This window comes from Drosophila melanogaster, chromosome 3L, assembly GCF_000001215.4.
Source record: "Drosophila melanogaster chromosome 3L".
NCBI lineage: Eukaryota > Metazoa > Arthropoda > Insecta > Diptera > Drosophilidae > Drosophila > Drosophila melanogaster.
This window is the reverse complement of record NT_037436.4, coordinates 974,459-1,000,188: the sequence shown is the minus strand read 5'-3', so window position 1 is coordinate 1,000,188 and position 25,730 is coordinate 974,459. Positions and strand designations below refer to the sequence as shown.

The 25,730-nt window shown below is 43.3% G+C and overlaps 3 protein-coding genes across 28 annotated transcripts in view; 1 reads left to right on the top strand and 2 right to left on the bottom strand.

Moving 5' to 3' along the window:
- Positions 1–4,207, top strand: part of trio — a 38,894-nt gene extending 34,687 nt beyond the window's left edge. For 5 of the 7 annotated variants that reach the window (NM_143703.3, NM_167847.2, NM_167848.2 and 2 more), the window contains 7 exons: positions 507–572; positions 647–742; positions 814–929; positions 994–1,110; positions 1,176–1,365; positions 1,458–1,838; positions 1,898–4,207. In NM_143703.3, the coding sequence (NP_651960.2) occupies positions 507–572; positions 647–742; positions 814–929; positions 994–1,110; positions 1,176–1,365; positions 1,458–1,838; positions 1,898–2,104 (1,173 nt within the window). In that variant the 3' untranslated portion in view covers positions 2,105–4,207. The remainder of the gene's footprint in view (positions 1–506; positions 573–646; positions 743–813; positions 930–993; positions 1,111–1,175; positions 1,366–1,457; positions 1,839–1,897) is intronic. The other 2 variants (NM_206228.2, NM_001414065.1) reach the window with 1 other exon arrangement.
- Positions 4,208–4,485: 278 nt separating this feature from the next.
- Positions 4,486–6,206, bottom strand: aln (allnighter). Its single transcript, NM_206227.3, has 5 exons — positions 5,979–6,206; positions 5,760–5,912; positions 5,549–5,686; positions 5,273–5,481; positions 4,486–5,213 (listed from the first exon to the last, which is right to left on the bottom strand). Exons 1-5 carry the CDS (start codon positions 6,126–6,128, stop codon positions 4,640–4,642), a joined length of 1,224 nt encoding a protein of 407 aa, NP_995949.1. The 5' UTR covers positions 6,129–6,206; the 3' UTR covers positions 4,486–4,639.
- Positions 6,207–6,400: 194 nt separating this feature from the next.
- The window catches only part of Glut1 (Glucose transporter 1), a 79,715-nt gene continuing 60,385 nt past the window's right edge, over positions 6,401–25,730 (bottom strand). For 2 of the 20 annotated variants that reach the window (NM_001274302.1, NM_001104000.2), the window contains exons 3-11: positions 18,982–19,238; positions 18,769–18,893; positions 18,424–18,702; positions 18,086–18,363; positions 17,892–18,014; positions 16,131–16,334; positions 15,913–16,052; positions 14,145–14,248; positions 8,891–11,593 (exon numbers count right to left, since the gene is read on the bottom strand). In NM_001274302.1, coding sequence (NP_001261231.1) covers positions 11,478–11,593; positions 14,145–14,248; positions 15,913–16,052; positions 16,131–16,334; positions 17,892–18,014; positions 18,086–18,363; positions 18,424–18,702; positions 18,769–18,893; positions 18,982–19,238 — 1,626 coding nt within the window. In that variant the 3' untranslated portion in view covers positions 8,891–11,477. Of the gene's footprint in view, positions 11,594–12,363; positions 12,444–12,749; positions 13,017–14,144; positions 14,464–14,566; positions 14,828–15,752; positions 16,053–16,130; positions 16,356–17,606; positions 18,015–18,085; positions 18,364–18,423; positions 18,703–18,768; positions 18,894–18,981; positions 19,239–19,585; positions 19,913–19,967; positions 20,136–20,251; positions 20,418–25,126; positions 25,470–25,730 lie in introns of those variants that run through there. The other 18 variants (NM_079154.3, NM_167845.3, NM_001299966.1 and 15 more) reach the window with 17 other exon arrangements.

The following is a 25,730-nucleotide window of genomic DNA, read 5'->3' as shown; positions in this document are numbered from 1 at the left end:
CAAATTTTGGTTATAAATTTAGTAAAACCAACAGTAGAACCATAGTGTGCATGTGTGTTTGTGTTTAGTTACGTTGCTTATTTATGCAACTGAAATTAATTTGGGCCCCTGTGTGGTGTGCGAGCTCGCGAGTGGGAAAACAAAAATAAGCGAGTGATTCAATTCGAGCTGAACATGCAAGCGTCTAGAACGTGTTTATTTTGAAAATTACCCCAAAATGATGGAGGTTTTCCCTTAACTCGACTCTATTTGCGGCCACACGGCGGATGAGCAATGTTGCCCGTTCAACTAATTCAATATATATATATATATAGTTTATTCAATTTCAATAGAGATTGTTTGCCTTAAAAAGTTATTGAATCAAGTGCTGCACGGGTTGGGAAAACTTTTTCAATTAGCCGCCTGCTGCACAAGGGGATAATGCAATAATCGTTGCTCAAACTTTTTCATTATGCATTTGGCCTGACCATCATTGAATTTCCGCCCCGCTTTTCCCACTCTTTCAGGCCAGCCCCGGCAAAATGGACGGCAATCCACTTTCGGAAATAGAAGAAATTGTCAAGACGACAACGGTAAGTGCTTCAGTCGATGATGGTGTCGAGCGCAGGACTAACCCCCATACCCCTCAATGTTTTCCAATCTCCAGGAGCAGCACGAGTCCAACAGTCGCGTGGATGGAGGCGGAGGTGTGGAAAATGCCAGCACCAACGGCCATGGTCGATCCCACGACAACAATGATGAGGTGAGGGTCTTACCACTATTATGGAGTTTGCTCCTGCTAACGAACTATATCCCATGTCCTGTCCTTTTCAGAGCCACACCGCTGTGTCTGACAAGGCTGCAGCCCTCAAAAAGCGGCAATGCGTCTTTGCGGAGCTGATGTCCACGGAGGAGGCATATGTACAGGATCTGCATGAGATCGTCAATGGGTACGTTCTGAATTTGCTCGTTCAATCCTATACATGCTGTTTTATTAAACATTTTTTTTTCCAGTTACATGACAGAGATTAACAACACGAACAGTGATATACCCATGCCTGAGGACCTGAAGGGTGGTAAAATGAAGTTGGTCTTCAACAATATTAAAGACATCTACGAGTGGCACAGGGAGTGAGTATAGAGAACCCTTCCATCTAAAGTAGGCAACTTATTCAACAAACTCGTGTTACTTCCAGCTTCTTCCTGAGAGCCCTGCGCAACTGCCAAAAATCGCCGGCGGACCTGGGTCCGCTCATCAAGCGGTCAGCCACCAAGTTCGCTCTGTACTACACCTATTGCAGCAACAAACCGCTGTCCGAATACATAGTCAGTGCCCATTATCAGTATTTCGATAGCATACGTCAGAAGCTGGGACATCGTCTGGATGTAAGTCAAAATTGTCTAATCATACTCGTAATTGGAATACATACACTTTGTGAAATCTGTAACTTATTTATTCCCGCTTTTCTAATCCGCAGCTGAGTAACTTGATCATCAAGCCGGTGCAGCGAATCACTAAATACGAGCTACTCATCAAGGAGATCATCAAGGCCACCGAGGGAGCCGGGCTTTACAAGGAGGTGCCCATGCTGCAGGAGGCCTACCAACAGATGAAGGTCGTCGTCAAGACGGTCAACGATATGATGGTGGTGCTGCGCAGCTTGCAGGACTTCGATGGGGAGATAACCGCCCAAGGCAGCCTGTTGATGCAGGGACCCATGAACTGCGTGGTGGATGCGGCACAGAAGCACCGCGAGCTTCAGGTGTTCCTCTTCCAGCAGATCATCATCTTTGCGGATATTGAGAAGACCAAGAACCAGTATGCCAGTCCCATATTCAAATACAGATCGCACATACAGGTGAGAGGGATAACATAGAATTTTCGAATGGGTTAACAATAACCGATTACCACCGTCAGCTCAATCACATGCAAATGAAGGAACTGGGCGACTGCCGCTTTCAAATAAGGTCGACTGACCCCAAGATCCCAGAGATGACGATCATCTGCCAGGCGGCGTCGCAGGAGAACTACGCGGGGTGGCGCGATATGCTAAACAAGATACTGCAGCAGCAGAACGACCTGATCTTCATGCTCTCCAATCCCCTGTCAACCAAAAACAAATGAACGCCGTTGGCGAAAGAATTCCAAATGATAAGGCAGGAAGCTTAAAGGCAAGCAAGAACAACAAACGAAAGTATGAGAAAATGATATTCAAATGTGTTTTGGGCAAAGGTGTTCCGCCACCGAAGTGAGCATTAGCCTCGCACTTGTTTTTCCGTCTGTGCGTTTGTTTACGGATAGTTTTGCTCACTCACACCCAGAAACACTCGCATACTCAATCCTAATTTGTATGTAACTTGTAATTGTAATTTATTTATTCGTCATCAATTGCGTTTCCGTTCAGTCCACCTTTAGATTTTAGTTGGGCCGCCTTTCTGTTCGTATAGTTTTTGTTTTCTATTCCGGATTTGTGTGTATGAAACGCAAAGTATTATATGCTCAAGATTACCTTTGACATTGTGTGCATTTTTAACTTATTTAGACTCCTTTGCTCTTAGTTTTACTTTTCCGAGTCTGATTTACTAACGATCCGCAGCCGAGAACTACTCAGAATCAAAAGCAATTTACATTTCGTTTTCGTTTCGTACTCGTTTTATTCGCATTGAACGCAGAGAGTAAGAGTATAACTATTCTAGCCTTAGTTTGGTACATAGTTTTAGTTAAACTGCTAAATGTTAATCATAGTTTATACTTGAGTTACTGGATTTGCTTTGCAAAACTAAAGCAGAGATTTGTGTAATGGCACTCGTTCGAGTGTGACAACTTCGTGAAATAATTTAAGCTTAACTTTAGTTTATGAATGCAATGCAAAGCTTATTTGTACTTTATAATTTACAAATAAAATATGTAAGCTTTAAACGTAATCAAAACCAGAAACAATAAGTTTTTAATTATTCTAATTTTAAACTATGCCCGAAATAAACATAATGCCTGCTCGGATGTAATTATTATTTTTTGGTTTTCGTATTCTTTGCCCCATTTTCGGTTGTTTTGTTCACAAAAAAGTCCACAACACTTATAGGCTAAGCAGTCAAGTTTGAAGCCCGAACACCCAGATGATAGCACTTAAGCCAATCTAAACTGTATCCGAGACGATTTTCGAAGCATATTTCTCGTTTTGGTGTCTGTGCGTTTATGTTAGTTGGTAAGCAGGAGCCAGTTGGGCCAATGTACAGTGTAGCATACGAGGATAAGTCAGAGTCACTCAAATGCATGTGTCTCTTGCAAACAAATTACTCAAACAGGACCAGGATTTGATTAAACGATTATATGTATAGAACACGAGACGAAGTTACTAAGCGGTTGTCCATCCAATGCTTTCAATCCGATTTTGTCTCTTAGAAGCACCCACACACACACACCGAGACGCCGGTTACAGTCTGGAGCATGAATATAAATGCCAGATGCATATATCAATGCGAGGAAAACAATAATGATTTAGCAAAGCTAAATGTAGGAAGCAAACATGAAATGTATTTTTTTACAACATTTGTGAAACGAACCTCCGGCATTATTCGTAATTAAATGTTAAAGTCGCGACGACGGATCGGATCGGATGGTAGGATCGTAGGTCGAAGGATCGAAGGATCGATGGATCAAATGATCCGATGATCAGATGACAAGCAAACGCACAGTGAGGGGAACCCAATAGCCACAACATTTTCTACATTTTTGCACTTTACTCGTGGAGGGAGCTCTACTCAACTCACAACCGATCGACCGTAACATGTAACATACTAAATTCTTTTCGATTGTATTAATGGCACTTACCGATTAACTAATTGTTGTACTTAAGCCCTGTCGAAATTCTAGATAATTGTGGTAATTAAAGTGTGTGTTTTAGTTTATCTAATTACTCTGACTAACTATAAATATATTAATTACAACTGCGACATCATGTGCGTCAGTGCAATGCGAACAGCATAAAGTAAACGTGTTAATCTGTGTTTTAGTCAAGTAAGCATCAGCTTTCCCTCGGAAAATGCCCGGAAAAGCCTGGCGAGATAAACTTTTGGCCCGGGCGCAGGCTGCAAATAAATATAATTATATCCAGAAACCACTATGCAAATTGTATGTAACCAACAAAGCATGTAATCTGAATTTAAATTTTTCAAAGTGAATAATAACAAAGCAAAAGTAGCTGAATAAACTTAACATACTCAACGGAAATGTTTTTTATTATTCTCATTGTTTAAATTCCGTTTAATGGTACTTGATTTTAAAAACCACGACCGTTAAACAGAATTTAAATTTGGCGCCTATGTTGAAATGGTTGGGAACCCTACAGTTCTAGAGAAGAATGGTGAATGTTAGGTAACCAAGAAGAAGAATGGCGGGAATTTCAATTGTCCAAAAAACTACATTTTGTTTTTGCAGTGGCTTCTTGATTTATCCAATTTAAATTAGATTGGTAATTAATTTAAAGAGGCAATAAGATTTGTTTTGTTGTAGTCAAAAAAAGCATTTTTGTTTTATTTACTTGTAATTAATTAAGTCTACTTATAAAAATGCTATCAGTTTTGAGCCAGCTGTACGCCAATTGATCTACCGTCCGCTGCTTCCGAGCTTCTCCGACTTCCGTACCAATCCCCGAATGTTTTAGACTCCCCGACGTGCCTGTCCCTCGTCGGGAATCACGGATCCTGCGGATGCTGTTGCAGCCTGATGCAGTTGCTTCAGCTCGTTGTAGAGCCTCAGGGCGAGCTGCGTGTTGGGTGCCCACTGGCGTCCTGGCACTTGATGCTCCTTGGGCGGCTGGACGCACATCTTGACCAGCTTCTGGAGCGCCTTGGAGAGGCGCACTCCGCTGAGGAGGCCGGGCTGAAATGTGCCTCCGCCCAGTAGGATGTGCTCGCAGAAAATCTGGAAGTTGTTGTTCTGCTGAATGTGCGTGCAGGATTGCTTCTCCTCGTCACACAATCCTCGGCAGGAGTGGAAGTGGCAGTCCTGGTGGGCGTGGCACTTGACGCCCCTGGACAATCGCTTGTCCAGCTGGCTCTCCACATAGACGTGCTCGGCACTCTGGTACTTCAGTCTTCGCTCAGAGGCGGTTCCGAAGCGATTCACCTGCATCTTGCACATCTTCAGCGGCTCCGGCTTCATTTCGTCCAGTCGGAAAATGTACTCCATAATATTGAGAGCATGCTTCAGCCGCTGCACGCGATTGGAGGCCCTATACAGTTAAAAGATACATAAGTTCCGATCATATTTTCGTTAGAACTAAGAACCCACAGATACTGCATTATGCTGGGGTTGGACTGCACAATCTCCAGTCCCTCAGTGGCGTAGTAGGGTCCACAGGAGCCCAGCACAGCCGGAAAGATGGATTCCTCGTCGAAAAGTTTGCCCATCATGTAGTTGTTGTCCTTGAAGAGCCGCCAAAAACTGACCATCTGCTGCGAGTTATCATCGGCTATTTCCTGGTTGACCAGAGCGCGGATCTGAAATTTTCACATGAAAGCCAGATACTTTATTTTCTGAGCACAATCTAATCTCGTGTCTATTCACCATATTATCATCCAGGGTGACATTGTACGCCAGAATGATGTGCAGCTTCACGATCTCGTGGAACTCCTCGAGCTTGGGGTATATCGACTCCCCCTTGTTGTTCGTCCAGCTCAGCTCGTCATCGTTGTGCCGGGCCAGCTAAGTGAGTGGAAAAATGGAAAAGTCGTAGTCTTGGCAACCAGAGCGTGAGAACCAGGAAAACGCGACCTACCTTCACCGCATACAAGTCGCCGTTCTTTTCGGCCGTAAAGAGGATAGTTTTCATATCATTCAGCGGACACTGAAAGTTGTCGAAGGAAGATTGGGAACCACAGAGTTCCTCACACAGAGAGCCGCTGTACTCATGTTTTTCGAATTTCTGGCACTATTCCATACAAGATTATATTGAGAAATGCATATATTGCAGTGAAGGAAAGGGGAAATAGCTTACCATCAAGTTGAGGCTCCGATGGGACATCAACTTGAAGCAGAACTTGAGGTTGAGAAAGGCGTAGCTGAAAATGCCCACCGCCAGCAGGACCGCAATTAAAACCGTGCGCTGCATTCCGAACCGAATTTTCCGACGCAGGGCGGTCAACATTTTAAAAGCCAGAGATTTCCATTTTTAACCAGCTTGCTTACACACCCCATCGAAGGTACGGGTATATACCCTTAAAGTCCAGAACTGTCAACCAAATCTGACACATCCTTGACATGCGCAGTGCGCACTCGAATCCTTTTTATCGATGTATATCGCAATCAGTGCTGCCAATGTATCCTTTATTTCTTAAAAGTGTTCTCCACCCGAAATTGTCATGAAAATGATTTCCTTTCAGCCACATTTTTACCCTGGCCCAAGAACAAGACTGGTTTGTATTTTGAAATTATTACTTAACGTATAATTCTTTATTTATACTCTCAGCTAAATTGAGCAATTTACTTTACTTAATTCATCAATTTTTATTTGTATTTTTAATAAGTTGTCTTTTAATTTCATTCAAGTGTTTAGAGTTTCCGTTTTGCATTTGCTTCTCGTTTCTTTGCTCTGCCTTACTAAAAATTATTTAAATTCAGAATCATATACCTAGGTTCAAGTTTATTGTTGTATATTAATAATGTAATTATTATTCCGCGTTACTCCCACTTCCACCTCCGAATATTCTCAGTGTGTCGGAATGCGAATCTGGCTGGCAAGTCTGTATAGTTTGAGTGTTTCTTCAGGGTCTTGCTAATATTCACCGTTGCGTGTATTTATATACTTAAGATAACCGTTCTGTATGCACAATTTTAACTAGTTATGTACACAACTATAAGTGGCTATGACAAATGCTAGAACATATCCGAACCACAAACTAAAGTACAAACAGGTAAAAAAAAGTCGCTAGGGTATAATGCCATTGTTAATTGTGTTAATTCAGCTATATTTTCAATCGGCATCTTACTAATTCTTGCCGCTGGCTTTAACTTCTGTTCGGTTTTGTGTGTGATTATCGTGGCTCGAAATCTCATCGATTCGAGGGTTTTTGGGCTAACTGGTAAGTTTGTGTCCTTGCTACGTGAACTTTAAAGGGATTTGCCTCGGTTTTAGTAGTGCCTCTCCCATAGTAGTGGTTTTCCTATTAGCGGATAATGTCTTTAACTCGGTCCGTTGTTTTGGGGATTTTCGGGTTGCATTCTAGGGCTAATTGTTTCGGCAGATCAGAATCTGTTATTTACAGTTCGAATGGTGCACACAACTTAAGACCAGTCAGTTTCCGTTTCCGGTGCCGAGTTCACGCACCTTTTACGCCATTTTGAGGTGCCTGTTTTTTTTATTCGTTTTCGATTTTTATACTTGATTTAACTTTACGCAATGTTAACATTCTGTCTTTTGATTTTGTTACAAAATCGCACGGCCGCGTGGCGTTTTAATTTTTTGTTGGTTTTTCGGTTTCGTAGCTCCGTTTAACTCATTATTGTTTTCCTTAGTTCATTAAAATAATGTAAAAAATCTGCAAATTGCATGCTCCTCTTTAATTAATGTGCCTTTAAAAAATGTCTATGATTTCTCTATATGTATTCATTCTTATATTTACAGCAGTTTTCATTTTCGATTTGGTTTTGTGAACTTGATCCTTTAGTGTTTTTTTTTCTTTTTCGTTTGAGTCTCCCAGAGGATCTTGTTCTTGTTGTTCTTTTACTTAAAACCTTTGTTTTTGGCAGTGCATTTATATTTATTATTTTCGGTTCACTAATTCATAATGATTCGCCACGGCTAAAGACTACAAATTAAGTTCATTTAGTTGTTACTCGTAAATTAGGTTAGTAATTAATCAACAGCAGTTATTTACAATTTTCTCGGTTTTCTTTGTTCTCACGCAAGGTACGTCTGATTCAACGGCCATTAAAATAAGTTGGAGTGCTTAGTTTACATTTATTTTTGGGAGCAACTGAGGCTACGACGAGAGATACGACTAGAAAGTATAATTGGAAGACAGTTGTTGGGGGATAATACACTTGAAAGGAATTATGCGGAAATGCAGAAAAAATCAAAAGAATTGTGGGGCTCTGGGTGAAACGAAAACGTATTTAATCCTTGAGCAAAACGGCTTATTGCTTTATTACAAAAATCGCAAGCAGTCCCTGAAAATACGCGCATATCAAATAAATGCTAACAAAACTCTCACTTTTTCGTGTAATCTTAACACTCGTTTTTATAACATTTAACTTGTTGTCCTTAGTGTGCCAAACTACAGTTGCTGTTCTTGTCTTGCTTGTTTTGTTTGTTAATTAATGGTTAATTTCATTATTTAGTTGCACTTGCGTTTGCAGTTGCGGTTGCTGAAACTCTAAATCTTGTGGCGCTGCTCCGATCTGATCCATCTGATCCATCTGATCGCATCCTTATAGCTAGCTTTAACTGGTATGTTTAGATTGGTTGTCTATCTTCTAGGCTTGAGTAGGTGTGCATTATTATTTCCATTTGCCTTGGCTCTTAACTATGTATATGGGTTTAGTCAATTTAAATATGCAAATTCAAAACCTTCGCTTATGTTTAAGTTGAATATACAAATGCCCGCCTCTGATACCGCTTGTATTTATTATGTATACGCACTGTTAGCTTAAGTACTTCCTTTCATTATTTAAAATAGTCGTTGTTCATCTTCCTCTTGTGTTTGCAGCTGATGTGATTCGTGTGTGTGGCTTGTTTGTGCATTAGGGCGAGTGAATTTCTGGAAGGTAAAACTATATACAAGTTCTCCAAGATTGTACGGACAATAACCTATATAACTTCAAGAACCCGAATTTTACCACCCTCGTAAATCCACCCTTTCCGTAGTGCTCGTGTCTGATCTGTGTGATCCTCGCTTTAAACAGAGTTTTGGCTTAGCAAAAATTAACTTTAATTTACTTAACTTTTTGGCAGTGTAAAAATTGTAATTAAATGTAATTATGGTTCTCGATCGGCCGAACAACACCGCTGCTTCCTCGGCTATTGCTTGTCCAGTCGCCACATGATTAGTCTTCGTCCAGGCTCTGCGATCGTCGCTTCGAGACCACCAGGTATTTGCGGCCGAAGTAGGGTGAATCTAGGGGAGGATGCAGGATTCAGGATGCAGTGAGTCCGCGGAATCGCTCACTTCTTGCGCAGGAAGTCGGTGTACTTGCGTGCTCGCTTGCGCACTCGCTTCAAAGCCGATCCCAACCGGAACTGATCGTCGGTCAGATCGTAGGCGGGGTGGTTTAGCAGGTGGTGCACGTGGTGGCCGTGGGTGTGCGTGTGGGCGTGGCTGTGGTGCGATTGTGAGTGCGGTGAGTTGGCGTGATGATAGTGGTGCATCTGGACAAAGTCATCGCCAGCAGGGTTCACGGACCCCGACAGCGGGGAGCCCGGCGACATAGGTTGGGCAGCTAGCAAATTGTGTTCGGAGGCGGCATCGAAGGACTCGAAGTGGTGCAGCTGCTGGTGGTGCGTCAGTGGTTGCGGCGATGGCAGCGACGAGGAGTGCTCACTGGTGGTGGAGGCGCCACCGCCTCCAGCGCCCTCCAATCCGCAAAACTCCTTGGGTAGCTCGTCTATGCCCAGGGGCTTCTCGAAATGCGAGTTTCCCGACATGTTCGTGTAATCGTAGCTGGGATAGGTGTAGGGCAAATAGCCCGCATGGTGACCCACCTCACAGCCCATCTCGGAACCACCGCTTGCACCACTTCTGTTATTGATAAACTTGACCTCGTTGGCATTCCGTTCCAAGCTGCTGCTGAACACGATGTTTATGTTGTTCGAGCTCGTTGACAAATTGATGTTTGTGGGCGAGAGCTGTTCCGTTGAAGTCTGGTTCAGGTTCGTCTCCTTCGAGATGGCCCTGTAGTTTTGGAAACACTCGGCAGCATCGCTGGACGCTGTGTTTGTGGTGTTGGTATTATTGTTATTGGCGTTCGCTTGACCCTGCTGGAAATTGTTCTTGTACTGAAACTCTAGGGCGTTCGAGGGCTGGAAGGGATAGTTTTTGGAGTTGTTCAGAATGTCACTGGCTGTGGCATCGCCCTTGGACAGATACTGGTGGATGTCCTCGCTGGTGATCTGCAGATCCTGATCCAAGTACGTGTTGCACTGTATGTAGTTGTAGTTATTGCTGCAGCAATTGTTGTACGCCTCGCCGGCATCCTGATGGAACATCACAGTGGTGGTGGCCTCATCCTCGAACTCACAATGGTAACTGCCACTGCCCTTGCTTCCGCGACTTCCCTTGCTGCCCCGCCGCTTCCGAGCAGCTGCTGCCGAGGTGCTCGGCCCCTCGTCGTAAACGGAGGAGCTTGTGGTAATCTTCCGGCAGGGCTTCTTTTCCGGCTCCGGCTCGGGCACTTGCCAGGCGTCCAACTTGTCCTCCTCCTCCTGTTCCCTCTCAGGACCTCCGCCGACTGCTCCCTCCATTTCGGAAGGAGATCTACCATCGGCCAGGAAGCTCCAGCGAATCGGTGACGGGGAGCAGGCGTACTCCGGCAGCTCGCTGCTGCCCAAGGCGCCTTTCGAACTCTGACGCTCCAGTGTGGATCCCTCGGGCGCCATGTTCTTGGCGCGGTCAAAGATCGAAGTCAGCGAACCCAATTGGCTATTCGGGCGGCTGGCGTTTAAGCCCCTCAGCGATATGGAAGTGTAGCTGGGGTGGCGATGCTCGGGCAGCAGGCTCCTCTGACTCCTGTGGTGCTTACGCACTAGAGCCGAGGCAGACTTGATGGAATTGTTGCGACTCAACGATGACCTAGAGCCATACAGACTCGTCGAGTCTGTCTGGTAGCAGTAGTCGGAGCTGGTGCAACAGCTACTCGGTCGTCGGGATGAGCCGTAGAGGTCTTCGGCGAAACACTGGGCCAGTTCGGTGCGGGAGGAGCTGTTGGTGGCAGTGGTGTTGCAGCAGGTACGTCTTACCATAATCTCCTGAACCTCCCGATCCGAACAGGCGGGATCCTGGCATACATTCGTCGTGGATATGTCCGTAACGGAGCGATGCCGACGACTGGTGCATATCGAAGGTCGCATCACCGAGTGGTTGGCCGAGCCCTGATGCGCTCCCGGCAGACTGCCGCTACCCTGGCGACGACTCCTCCGACTGTGGCGACTGTGGTGCGAATGGTGATGGTGCGAGTGCGGCGAGGTGTGGCGACTGTGGTGCGGACTATGGCTGTGCTTACGCTGCTGGCAGTGGTGCAATGGCGGTGGTGGCTGTTGCTGGTGCTGCTGTACTGGTGGTGCTGGCTGCTGTGGTGGTGCTTGCGAGGGATTGGCCTGATCACATACGACTTCCTTCTCATAGCTACAGTGTACGTATTCGTGTGTGGCATAGCGCGACTGATGTTGCTGTTGGTGGTGCACCTGCTGCTGTTGATGGTGCACCTGCTGCGGCTGGTGCGGCTCCTCAGCGCGACTCGTGGAACGAACACTGGCAGAGTCAGGAGGCGAGGCGCTCCTCAGTCAAGGCCCGCTGCTCGGGCAGACAGGTGGAGGCTGACGAGGGTGATGGGGCGCAGAGGCAGCGCTCCGGCCCTGGTGTGTACTTCGGCCGCCTTCTAAAAATCGCTCGGATGCAGCTGCCCAGCGAAAGGCGGCGAGGGAGCAAACAAATAAACACAGGTCGAGAATACGAAAAAAGCAATTAATACGGCGTGCCAAATTGTGGGTTTCTCAGCGTTCATCGTTCATCGTTCATCGTTAGTATTTAATTTATGGGCGGGCTTTTTTCGGGCGTTCATAGCTGCGATGCATTCACTACTGCTGCTAATTAATAAAGTGCATGCAAAAAGTTCATGCCAATAATACGCATGCAATTGGGTAAAGGCGATAAAAACGCTTGCAATTGCTTGCAAATACATCATGCACAAAACACATCCTTGACACGGCGATGATGAAGTCGAGAGGGCTGGTTGATTGATGGCCTGATTGATTGATTAATTAATTTACTCAAACGATTTTCATTTAGCCTTTTTGTGCGGCTGCGGCAATAATAGTTGTAATCAATTAAATTGTAACAGAAATAGGCAATAGGCCCTGTGTTCGGGCGCCACTGCAACTAAAAACTAAAACATTGACCGCAGCTGCATCATTCTATTAAATTATGGCCCATTCGATTTTTAAGCTAATATATTGAAAGCATTAGAAATAATGTTTACGGGGCTAATTGGCTGGCATTTAAATAATAAATGATTTCGAGTGAAAAGGTCAGATGGTTTGAATGATTTGTGTTTATTTTCAGTCGCATTATTGGCACTTTTTTTTCTCTGATCTTTGAGCGAGTGGGTGACTTGGGTGTACTTTGGGTGTATGGTGTTTGTTTTCACAGAATGGTGCGACTTTTCATTACTTAGCCAATCGGTTCGCTCCTTTTTTTTGTCTTTTTTTATAGTTGGTCCCAAGATCAGTGGTTTTCCCTTCATTTGCGTACTATAAAGGAACGAAAGGAAATAATGTAAGCTACGGTTCATCAGATCCGAACTGTCGGTGGTTCGTTTTAGCGTCAGCTTGAGCCTTAGCCTAATTGGATATATATGTACTATATAGTTAGTTAGATGGCTTAGATTCGACTGGGTGCACTTGGTTTGGGCATTTTCGTGTAAATGCTTTCGTGATTGCCTGAGTGGCAGCGAGGTGACTCAGTGGGTCAGTGGCTCAGTGGCTCAGTGGCTCAGTGGCTGACTAGCTAGCTGGATTGTGGTGGCTTATTATTAGCGGTGGTGTGGGTCAACCTACATGACATCCTTCCGTGCGCCGAGTGCCGGCGGAAACTGTAGTCGTCGACCTCGTCGTAGTGGCACTTTCTCGCCGCCTGCGGCGTTTGCAGATTGGTGCCGTAGTTCGTGTAGCACTGGCCACCCAATCCGGAGCCGGAACCGGCCAGGCCGAGGACTCCGCCCGGACCATAGCTGCTCGATCCGGGACCCAGGAGATTGGTGCTATCGCTCAGCGGATAGGGACCCATGCCTTCAACCGTCAGGGAAAACGAGGTCGTACCAAACACTTGATTATTACAATGCACGGCAAAGGGATTTCTCGATTTGCAGATTTTGATTTTAGATTTTCGATTATCGAGTTTTGGTTTTTCATTTCATGCAAGATCAGATAGGCGCCAATATTGGTGGTTGTTGTCGAAGTTGGTTACATACAATAGTTGAGTGTTGGTTGTGTGTTAGAGGTCCAGTTGATGGTTGAATTTGATCGATTGAGATTGATAGGGTTCCAATGTTTAAAATTGTTTGATCCAAAAAAACACAATTCATAAATCCGAATGGAAATAAACAATGCAAGATAGTTAATTTATTCAGACGGACGCGAGCATCGCATCGCGGTTTTAGTTACAGATTAGAAGAGAGCAGTACAAATCGAATTGCTACAATAACAAGCAACTAAGTAAATAGGACATTCCAAATAATACATCAGAGTTACTAGGCAAACAATAAGAGTCGTAAATTCATAGATACACACACACACACACACACACTTATATTAATGAGTGGAGATGATGGAGTTCAGAAAGGGAATTTGAATGGATCGGGTTAATGCAGAATTTTTTGCTGTGATTAACTAACGAAACATCTATTGACTAATTGCTCGAAAAGGTGTGTTTTTCTTAAATTCAAATTTTATGTTTCCTCTTCACCCAAAAAAGAGTGTTTTTTAAGTCCCTACAGATTTAAATGCGCATAATTTGGACGCAGTTTCGGTTATGTCAAACAAAAAATTAATTATGCGACGCGTTAGACAAGTTTGGTTCATGTGGCAATTTACATAGATACAGTTTGTTCGGTTTAAACAGTTAACAAGTAAATTCAAAATTAGGGTCTTTTATGTATGTTTACCTACAGGACATTTGCTATCTTGTGTGTGTGTTCGTTTCACAACCTGTGTATATGGATATGCAAATATTGGGTGTGTGGTTCGAGCAATTTGCACAACAAATAACGAGGAAATTAAAAACTCAAACGGAAACTGGAAGTGAAACTGAAACGCAATCGAGGTGTGGTTGTGGTTTCAGGAATTCAGGGATTCAGGATGAGGATGCGGAGGATTCGGGATCGGATTCGGATTCGGATTCGGAATCGGATTCGGGTGTTCTGGGTGGAACGCCGGCGTGTTTTGGATTCTTACGTGAGTCATGTTGGGTCTTCTCCTCGGATACCATCAAGGCGGCATGCTCGATGCCAGAATTCATACTTTGTGGCTCCAAGCTATTTGTGCAGTTTAGCATACTCCTGAAATTCGCACACTCTACGATTATGTTTTAAGTGTAAACGTATTTGGTAAATTTAATTTCTTTGCAACTAATGAAAGCAATTTCGAGAGTTTTGTCGGGGTTTGGCTGTTTCTTTGAAGTTGAGAGAGACGCCGGTGGAAAGGGTCTCGCTGGAGGTTTCTGTAGTTAGTGGTGTATTGTAGTTTGAGGCTGCTTGGAAGTTATTAGGCGCGGCTTAAAAATCAAAAAAATGAAAATCAAGACAAATCAAAATGATAATAAAATAACATTTATTTGAAATCAAACATATAACGTGAAATTAAATTAAACTAGCACTAGTACTAATTGATATATGGCTCCCACGTTCTCCGTCCCGGAATTCCGACCAGGAATTGCTATGAGTGAAGGTAGTGATTGAAGTATATAAGTTATTTGGAAGGACTGAACGGTCTGGTGGGTGTCACACTGTTTCTGGGGTGTAGCTATCCTAGCGGAGCTTCACTGTGCCTTGGCATGCACGCCACCTTTCTCTTCGCCATCGTTCTGCGACAACTCAAAGTCCGCGGTGGTAACACTGTTTCCATTGGCATTATCCTCGCTATATGATCAAAGATCGGGCAACAAAATCAGTGTGCATGTGGTGTGGCAGTGTAAGTGGGGCTTTAATGAAATGCATGGATGGAGCACTTTGAACCAACCAATTTGATTTGTAAATGAGCTATGAGGGGAAACGGGACGCAATGATAGCGATTCTGATACATCGGATAACGTGATGGGGGGGCAGAAAGAGATGAGATGCGGCTCTTAATAGTAGTAAGTATAGGTAACGGCTTAGCTATGCATAGAGAGAGTTGGAGAGTAGAGTATTAAAATTGATATTTAATATTGGGTATTTATTGTATATAGTTTGGCTATTATGAGTCTTATTTAGTTTGCTTTACGGCAGCCAGTTGTTTATGGTTTGTAGTTGTAGTAACAAAGTAACGAGTTGTAACAAAGTACAGGCAAAGTTAAGCAAACATGCCGAAAAATTCATAGAAACTTTTGAGCGCAGGAATCCACAATCTCAATTCGATTCGGTTAGCTTTGTTTTTAGTATTTTTGGTTCGATTAAAAATTGTACATAAAGTGGCTAAATAAAGTACAGCAATACGAGCTACAAATTTAAGGTGGAACTTTGGAGAGCGAAACGCATCGGATCTAATATTTGATTTTGAATGGGGGATCTTTTAGATTCGGAGCTTAAGAGTCTGATCAATCGTCCTCGGTGGCTTCATGCAACTTACCCGTACAGTCTACTATCTCGAAAGGTCCTTGGAGGAATACATGGAACGTATTTCAAGTCAGAGGGTTATTTTCGAACTTATGGTGCTTCGTAAAACAAAATGGAACCAAAATTTCAAAACGAAAGGAAATCAAAACTTCTGAACCCTGAACCGATCCTTGAGAAGCGGTTCACTGGATCAGTTTGGCTATGCAAACCGCATAATAAACTTCCAAGTAATGGTAATCAAGGGCATAGTACAAAGATTCTGTATTGTATTTTATAGTATTTATAGTTCGCATTTCTTGTGTCAGTTAAGAAAGTTGAGTTTAAGTTATGAGCTGGATAACTATTCGACATATTGCCATGATTTGTGTGCAGAATTTGAGCGTAGAATGAGCTAGTGCAAGGACACATACCTGCCATTGTTGTGCCGGAAGAGGGCCAGGATCTCCTCGAACGTCTTGTTCTTCGTCTCGGGCACCTTCTTGTACGTGAATATCCAGAAGATGGCCAGGAATACGCTGAACGGCAAGAACGTGTAGTTCTCCAGGGCAGTCTGTAAAAAGTGAATAATATGTCACATCCAAATACGACGAGCATTGTACTAAATGAAAGCTCAGCTCGTTTAACTCACCTTCATGCTGGGGAAACCAATGCCGACCACAAAGTTGGCCATCCAGTTGACCAGCACCGCAATAGCCATGGCACTGGGCCGGGGTCCCTGGGAGAAGAGCTCCGCGGTAATCATCCAGGGTATCGAACCGGGTCCCACCGCAAAGAAGACGACGAATCCGAGAGTGGCCACCACAGAGAGGTAGGACATCCAGTCGATCATTTCCTGCACATAACCAAAGAACTCCTATACAAAATGCATAGTACTCGCATTCTCGATGTAGGCTTTTCCTCTACTCGCGCTTAACGAACTGTCTTCGAAATAATACGAATGAATATAAGACACAACCCCCTAGATAAGCCTGATCTCTTTTATGCATGAGTTGGTTATTAGATTATCGAAAGTATTAAGTTTGATAGGAGCTGAAGTTGGCTGCTCTCGTTTTCTTGGTTCTCAAAGAGTTGACCTCTGAACTGCTGCTCGAGTCTTTCTGGGTCTGAGAATGCTTAGGAATGCTTTGTTGTACTTAGTTGCAAAGTTAGCTATATCTTACACAATTACCAAACAAAGAGTATAAATTATGGCTTGAGGTCACATTGAGTGTTTTGGTTTCTATGTGAGAGTTTCGTGTGTGGGAGGTGGTGACACCTCTAAAGCGAGTTCAGCGCGGTGCTCTGCTCTATGTTTTTCTCCATTTTGGGGGAGCTGGTGGAACTGGTGCCCGGAAAACTTTTGCTCAGTTGTGTGTTGGTTTTGCTTTTTGTCGAAACTTTTGCTTGCCTTTGAAACTGTGTGGATTGCCTCTAGCGGAAAACAAAGCGTATAAATCATAAACAGAACGAATTCGTCAACCGATTTCGAGTGAGTGTTTTGTGGGGCGAAAGCCTGCCAAGTCGAGAATAGCACTAATTAGGGGCGGGACAGTTGCGCAAGGGGCTGGCCGGGATATTTGAAATCAGGAACTTGTCTTTAAATGCTTGACACATCCATAAACAAGTGCCTGATTAAATAGGTATTTGTGGTCCAGCTCACAGGCGCAACAACTTAGCCTAGGCAACTGAAAAAGTAACTATTGTATATCTATTGGCAAGCCACGTGCAAACTGTGTATACAAAGTTGGAAAGCGGTAAAAAACTCAAAAAGTCATAACTAACACAAAAGCATTCCAAAGCTAATCATTCATGTGCCACAATCTGCGTAAACATATTTTCAAATCGCAGATAGAGGACGTAATTAATTACTAAAGTGACCAAGTTTTGGCCTATAAATTAAACACACATACGTCTATGACTTAAATGCAATACATCAACGCAAGCACGGAAAAAACACAAAAAGGCTACGTTTGTTTAATGGCTGGGCGAGAGTCATAAATCCAACTTGTTATAAATTCAAATATATCTCACATCAATAATTTATAGATATACGCGCGGGACAACTGTCATGCTCTTACGTGTGTGTTGGTGAGTGTTTTTATGTTCTGTTTTTTTTTTTTTTTTTCATGTTTTGAGGGCTCGAAGGGGTAAAACACAACTTCATGCATAAAATATATTAATATTCAAATATTTATAAACGCACGCACTCGTTTGGAGTAAATGGGAAATGGGATATGGGATATAAGTTCTAGCGTTTCTAGGATTTCAGAGTCATATGCAAATCACTGAACGGGCGGGGGACAAACAAATGCAAACCCAAACTGGCAGGCATCTTAGCATTGACATTCGCAGGCATTACTCTACAGGAGCAAGAGCAGGACTCAAGAATCCTGGACACCACTATACTTGCCTTGATCAGGAACGAAATGGTGATGAAGATTGAGAAGATGAACATTCCGCCCAGACCATAGAGATGCAGGGTCCGGCGACCCGTGCGATCCATTAGCGGAATGGACACGAGCGTCATAACAACCTGTGCAAAAATACAGTAACACACATAACTCAGAATCTGAGGTCGTTTGATGATGGCTTCTCGAAACCTACCATTATGGCGCCGATGCCTATCGTAGCGAACTTGGCGCTCTCCTCAGTCAATCCCGAGCTCATGAACAGCGACGTGGAATAGTAGAAGACGGCGTTGATGCCGCTGAATTGCTGGCTCAGCTGCATCACGATGCCGATGATCAGCGGAGGGCGCAGGGTGGGCGAGCATATCAGCTCCATGGTCGATATGTGGCTCTCGGACTGCTGGGCGCGCTCCTCGGCCCGCATCTCCTCGATGTCCTCCTCCACGGACCCAGAGGCTCGCAGTCGGCGCAGGGCTACACAAGGATTTGTTAAAAGATGCAGCTTAAAGTTTATAGATTACACAGGAGTTGTACCTTTTCGCGCCTCCTCCTCCCACTGCTTGGTAATGAGCAGATATCTGGGCGATTCCGGGCAGACGGGCAGCAGGATCAGCTGCAGGATCGCCGGGCAGATGGCCAGGCCCAGGAGGATGGGCCAGCCCTCGTTGGTGCCGAGGATTTGCTCGATGCCCAGCACTTGGGATAATAGTAAACCTACAGTCACAGCCAATTGATTAACAGTTCCTAAGCCACCGCGCAGATTCAGTGGCGCTATCTCCGAGATGTACATGGGCACCAGCGAAGTGTTGAGGCCTTCGAATCAAATCCATGCACCCATTAGTAAGTATTTGAACTTATTAGTTTATAATAATCACTCACCGCAATTAACACCAATTATAAATCGGCCAAGGAATAACATTTCATAGGAATGACTAACTTTGGTAAATCCCATCAAACAGGCGCCGGCAATTCCGAGCACATTGTTCAACAGTAGGCCGCCTTTTCTGCAATTCGAACCAAATGGAAACCATTTAAGCAATGATATCATATCTAGTTTGGTATAAAACTATTGATATAAGACAATTAAATTACCTGCCAAAGCGGTTGGCCATCCAGCCTCCGCTGAAACCGCCCAGCATGCCGCCGATGGCGAAAATGGATACCGCCACCGAGTAGAGCTGCTGGATGAACTCCTCGCTGATGTCCTCGCCGTAGCGGTCCTTGTAGACGTCCTTCATGAAGTTCTCGATATTCTTTTCGGGCGCGTTGATGACGCCGGTGTTGTAGCCGAATTGCAGCATGCCCAGCACCGCCGAGAAAATCGAGTAGGTGAGGAAGAAGGTGAGACCCTGGAAGTTTTGATTGGTAAATACCATTAGTGGTGAACAATTCAGCGGGGGAGCGGGGCGGGACGGTGGGGATTTGGTGGGGGATGTGCGGGCGGGTCCATCAAACGCTTTGCAAACGAGTGTGCGTCAAGGAAACCAAAGCTTTCTCTTTGGATAAGGCCAATTTTCTAATTGAAACTCAGGGGTAACGAAACAATAAGATACGTTCTGATGGATGAAAGTGTTCGGATGTCGGAAACCATACTTCAAATCAATGAAATTGAACAAAATAAAAGTTGTATTAACATTTTTCGCATATATTTATTTGATTTTGCTACAGAACTTATAAAAATAAATAATACAAAACTAATTAGATAGCTAATATTTAATATACGTTGATGAAGAAGCCGTCTGTACGTGTGCCGTACACTCAAACAAATCTCTGTTAAGTACTTTTTATACTGCAATTCGGCCAATGAAATTCGGTTATCCAATTTTCAAGTCGTTATAGGGGATAAATTTGTTTGAGTGTGGACAGAAACTGAGGCCAATCCGAAGAGCATTTGCATCTGTCCGTCATGGTGGCAGTTTCTGCCGTCAGTGGTTTTGTGTGGCTGGGTGGATGGATGTTCGGGTAGTTCTGGGTGGTTTTTTGGTCGTGTGGTTGTCTGGCTCTGGGTTGTTGGTAGTTGGTTCTTGGTGTTTCGGTTTGTACATGAATAGAGAAATGAAATTCAAGTATTTAATTACACAACATGGCAAATAATTTAAGCTACAAACTTGTTCTAAAAGTCTTAGCTTCCGTCTGTGCGTGTGCTCCTCCAGTCGATCGACGTATTCGCGCAGCTCCTCGATCTCCTCCTTCACCTGCTGCACGGTGTCCAGTTCGTGCTTGATGGCCACCATGTCGCGCTTCACCTGGATAAGCAACGAATCCTTTTTTTAGTTATTCATATAAATAAGTACAGCGAATTTTTGGACAAATTCTAAGCAATTTAGCCAGGTATTATTGGGATTCTCGACTCCCAACTCACCTCGGACACCTCGCTCTGGCAGCTCTCCACGGATTTGGTCAGCTCCTGGAGCTGGGTGCGGATTTCGCACAGGGCGACCGTCGTCTCCAGGTGTCGATCTCCCCGCTGCAGCTCATCGAGTTTCGCTGACAGATTCATGCTCATCACGCTAACTTGCTTTTGCAAACTGTGGTGGGTCAGTGGAAGGGCAAAGGGTCACAGCACAGGCGTCGAGTCAAAGGCCAAAGAGAATATCAAACAAAATGCATTTTAGTCGTGCGCCGGTCGTGAAATGCCTTCGAGTTCATTCCTTAAAGTACTTATTCCACTACGAGACTGAGACAGAGTTATTTAGCGTATACGTTATTTATTTCGCTCTGGCCCAGAGTAAACGCAAATGGCAAAACGCAAATCGTGAACGAAACACACAAAACACAAACACAAACAGAACGAAATTATTTATGACCGCTTGCATTAAAATTTACTGAGCTATGCAATTATTGAGGAATGAAGCAACATAAATTTTATGGGCCACGGCTCGAAGCCGAGGAGCAGAAACAAAAACCGAAACTGAAGCTGAAGCTGAAGCTGAAACTGAAACCGAACAGAAACGCACGCCAGTCGGCGAGTTCCTTAGTCACTCAGCTCCTTGGGCAGAAGTCCAAGAAAGGATTTCTGTGTTGGGCGGACCGAGAACAACAATAATAACCGAGCCAGGCCACTAAGTACATAAAAAGTAACTTAAAGTAAATTGTTGGCATATTTCGTTAAGGTTAAGCCAAGAGTAATGTACAATGCACGAGGATGGAAACTTGACGGCATTATACATACATATATACGCTAGTATTTATATTTAAGCTGCATGAGCTCCGAACTCTGGCCCCATTTATTCCGCTCTTCTGCTGGCAACTCTTTCGGATGGATGGAAGGAGCGACCCTGACAAAGTTGTAGTTTTAATCTTGTTCATATCTGGTTCTGGCTTCTTGGAATGCATCAAATTTACATTTTCATCAACCGCAAAGGCTGTGAAAACAAATCGGCCGCGCCTTTTGCTCTGCATCCAAAGTTGTGCAACTTAAAACAATGCCTATGAATGCGCTTTCTGACTAACTTAACCACATTAGAGATCGAGATAGGTTTCCCGAGTTTTTAATGAATTCAACAGCTGCTGTTTTGCACTTTCATCCATCTTTGAAATCAAAATAAGCACACTATATATTAGAAAAAATGTATTATAAGCCTTATAGGTTCGGGTTGCTTTAGTTTAGATATATTGTATATCGACGGTCGCATCGGAAGATGCACTTTATGCTTTATTTGTTTGGTGTGCGGGGAGGGGGGGGCATCTAAATCAAATGGCAACAAAAGTGTTGGGGCGACAGTTGCCACCGGATGGGTGGATGGGTGCATGAATGGCAACCCATGCCGCCCACATTGCGCATACGACACGTGGGCCCTGCTTGAGTTGCCTGCGCATTATGTTAATGCAACGCAGAAGGAGGGCATGGGCATCCTGCGGGGAAGGCGGGGAAATGCTATCGTTAGTACTGTTATTGTTTTGCATTTCACGGACATTGTTGTGCCGAGCATAAAAGGATTATTTTATGCATACATCAGCCGGCGAAACCGAATCCGAAACAGAATCGAGAGCAAAACCAGAACCAGGACGAGATATTCGAGCGCATCCTGTTCAAGTTATTGTTCTCTGCGAAAACAATTGCTGCCTGTGCGTGTATGTGTGCTTGTCAGATGCAGGCATTTTCGGTTTTCGGTTTTGTACAAGGGATTTGTATACGTGAGCATTTAATAAATTTTCTGCCAATTTCTCCCCGGCTTGTGCATTCATTAAAACCGGCAGTGTACGTGTCCCGCCGGCTGAAGGGATTCCCGGATTTCAGGATTTAGCATTCAGCATTCTGGTTTTGGGATTCGGGATTCCAATCGAGATGTTCTTTTCGCTTTGAGTTTGTCAAAAAGCTGCGCTCAGTTTTAGGAATATCACATTTTTGACAAGAAGAAAAGCGGATTATCCTTTGGCAGGATTTCAATCACATTAACCCTGCGAAAGTCCACAGCCAGAGTTCGCCATCCGTCAAGTCTCCAGACTCGCTTCACTTACAGCTAAAGTTCAGTTCAGATCTCAGTGCACACAATAAATTCAGCGAATAAATTAAAATCAAAATCGATTGTTCTCATACATCTCGCAAAGCTGTATGCAAGGTTCATCAATCAGTTCGAATTGGGGAAACAAGGAGAATCGAGGGAAATCGAGGGAAATCGAGGGAAAGCAGGAAACCGGGAAAACGGGGTGTTCAAACCAATTGGCATATAGGACATTCACCAAACGTTGCAAACACTTGTTTTTCAGCCTGTTTTTTGTGTCGACTCTCATAAACTTTTGCTGCACAGCCCGCGTTGCGTCGGCATTTGTAAATCAATTTGAATTTATTTGTGCTCTCGTTGATTTCGATTTGCAAGGCAATATTTTATGATTGGCATGATTAACATTTTGTTTGGATTATGAAATTGTTTGAGTTCGCTTTCGGTAAAAGATATATGCAAAGCCAAAATGAACGAATGAACGGAAAACAAATGTTCTGTAGTATCTGCTTGTTACAGTTTTCTCTCGGTTTTCGGTTAATTTTGGTGAAGGAACCGCTACGCCAATTAGTCTGGGTTCTGTCTGTGGCAAACTTTTAAACATCGACAAACATGAAACCATAAAAAGTGTACAGTACAGTAATTCATTGCAGCAACGAAACATTGGAACCGAAAACACAAATAACAACAAAAAAAAAAACCGAGGCGGGACAGTAAACGAGTTGAAAAATCCTGCAGATATTGTGTGACTGACTGACTGACTGACTGAGTGATGCATTGGCAGGGGATTACGCACGAAAGGGGTTTTTTTTTTGGGGGGTAAAGAGGTTAAGCTAATTATGAACTTGATGACATGCAGGGGGCGGAAAGTGGCGGGCGGAAAATAAGAGCGAGCGCTGCTGAAGTGGCCAACCGCAGGCTGATTGACTGCCTGGCCAAAGGATGTTTGTCAATGGCTTTACATGCCTGCGCACGAGTATGGGTGAGTGTGTATGCCTGTGTGTGTGTGTGTGTGTGTGTGGTGCGAACAGCGACTTAATGGCCCTCAAACACTTTTCGGCTTGTCATAAAAAACACAGCCTCCTGGCAACAGCACAGAGAAAAATAAATGACTCCGTACTTTTTTGGCACTTTTTAATTGCGGTATAACATTTCGGTAGAATTACTTTAACTTTTATATCCGAAGTGCCCTACAAATCACACTTTTAAAGAGTTCAAGAAATATCCAAGAACATAAAATATATTCCAACATTCCATTGGAGCACATATTGAGATTCTACTTTAGTATAGAAAACTACTTATTTTTCTGGCCATTTTTTTTTTTATCTCTGTACTGTTCTCGAGGGTTTTGTCAAGTGGTCCCAAAAAATGGGAGATTCACACCGACACCCACACGCACACTGACAACGCTCTCTCTCTTTTTTTTCCACCCAGATGATGAGCACGTTTCGGAAACTAAATTAATTTATTTGAACATAATTGAATTCTAATTGCAATCCATGCGAAAGGGGATAGCAAAGTGACTGGATTTCGGGCAAATGTTCTAATAATTAACAAATCAATTTGAGGGGCTACGAGTGCCAAAATAGAGAGCAGTGCAAAATGCGGAGAAAAGGGGTAAATCATTGGATTATTATTGCATTACAATATGACGAGGGGAATAGAGCAAAAATATTTAGATTTCGTAATTGAAGTTAGTTGGTTGTAATTGCATACTCATTGAGTGGTGTGAATACCAGGCCACTTTGCGTGTGGCTTTTGTTGTTTTCGATGGTTGAGTTGTTGTTGTTATTGTTGTTGTTGTTGTTGTTCATGGAGTTATTGTGGCAGTTTTAGTGGTTCAAAGGGCGGTTCGGGAATTGGATGATAAAGAACACGTATAGACATTGTACAAAATGTGAGGCAGGGAGTTTTGAATGCACGCGAGAAATGCATTTCATCAGAATTCCGAATTCTCCTTCGGTTTTGCATCGTTTGCGTTTGGCAAAATGCATTTCAGGCAATGCAGACATATTCACAGGAGGAGAAAATACATAGCACGCAAATACTAGGGATGCCAAATATGTCGATACTTTAGAATTACACATAAAACACTTTAAAAAAATTGTAAAATTTTAAGCTTATAGGTTTAATAATTATTTAAGTGTATTTTCTAGTTGCAATGACTTCTTTATCTTCTGCTACCTAATCTTAGCATTTAATCTATAATATTTATTTGCTCAAAATATTGCATATATTCGAGGTATTTCCCTGTTACTTATAAAAGTTGTTCAACATTTTGAAAGCACTATTCTAAAATAGATGTTATATCGCAGGAAATCTCATTGTCAATCCGATTCCCGTAGATTTGCCATCCCTAGTATGTACTCAAGTGATTGACAGGTAGTTTGGAAATCAAATTACAGACACATGTGCTCAATCACTCGGTGACGTTCAAGCAAAGTAAATACGTTTCGATTGAATTGCAATTTTGTACAGCGCGTGACATAGCAACAAAGGCGGTCTGGTGTAAGCAAAATGGCAGCAAACGACAAACAAATGCTGCTAATTAACATTTTTTAATTAACGATGAGAAGCCATTTAAATGTACACGAACACAGTTATTAATGCGCCACACAATCAGCTCAAATCGATGAATGGTTAATGAAACGAAAGTATAAAACGAAACGTGTGCTCTGCATACATGGCGGATGAGTGATGTTCGAATTGATTTTAATCGCAGCGCGATCTTGTCGCTATTGTTATTGTTAATGTTAAAGTTAATTAATTTTTAGATTAACTCTATTGTTATGTACCTGGGTGGCATTGTGCCCATCATTTTGTTCGCTTTTCTTTGGACTCACTCCGTCGATAAATTGATTAGTTATAGAGTCTCTTTTACAATTATTATATCTTTATTAAGTTGCTTTAAAGTTGCTCTTAAAGTCTCTGCTCACTTCTCGCTTTTAATCGCTTTTCTTTTCGGGGTTTGGTGAATGTCGTATGGCCGCGGTTGATTTTTGATATCGGGGTCTATATGTGATATCTTTTGTCGGGAAGGTTGCGCAACAAAAACAACACAACACAAAGGCCCTCAATGAATAATTGACAGTCTAAGGACACACGCAGGACACTTAACTGAACATAACTTGCGCAAATCTGTGAGGGAGGAGAACATTAAACATATACATTGCATATTTGCTCGTTAATATATCACACAGGCCACACAAAAAAATAAAACCGAAAAAAGGGATGAGCCCACCGAAAGGCACACAAATTAAAACGGAAATTAAAATTTATTTGCGCCCGAACTAAAAACACGTATCGTTCGTTATTTGTTTAATAAATTAAATAAACATGGCGCACACAAATAATTGCTGTTTATTTGTCTAACTGAAAGCGCATATTTATGGCCGGCCA

Coding starts and splice junctions, on each gene's coding strand:
- aln (NM_206227.3), bottom strand. CDS start 6,128: ATGTTGACCGCCCTGCGTCGGAAAATTCGGTTCGGAATGCAGCGCACG. Junction 5,913..5,978: donor ATCGGAGCCTCAACTTGATG/GTAAGCTATTTC, acceptor TGTATGGAATAG/TGCCAGAAATTCGAAAAACA. Junction 5,687..5,759: donor GCGACTTGTATGCGGTGAAG/GTAGGTCGCGTT, acceptor CCACTCACTTAG/CTGGCCCGGCACAACGATGA.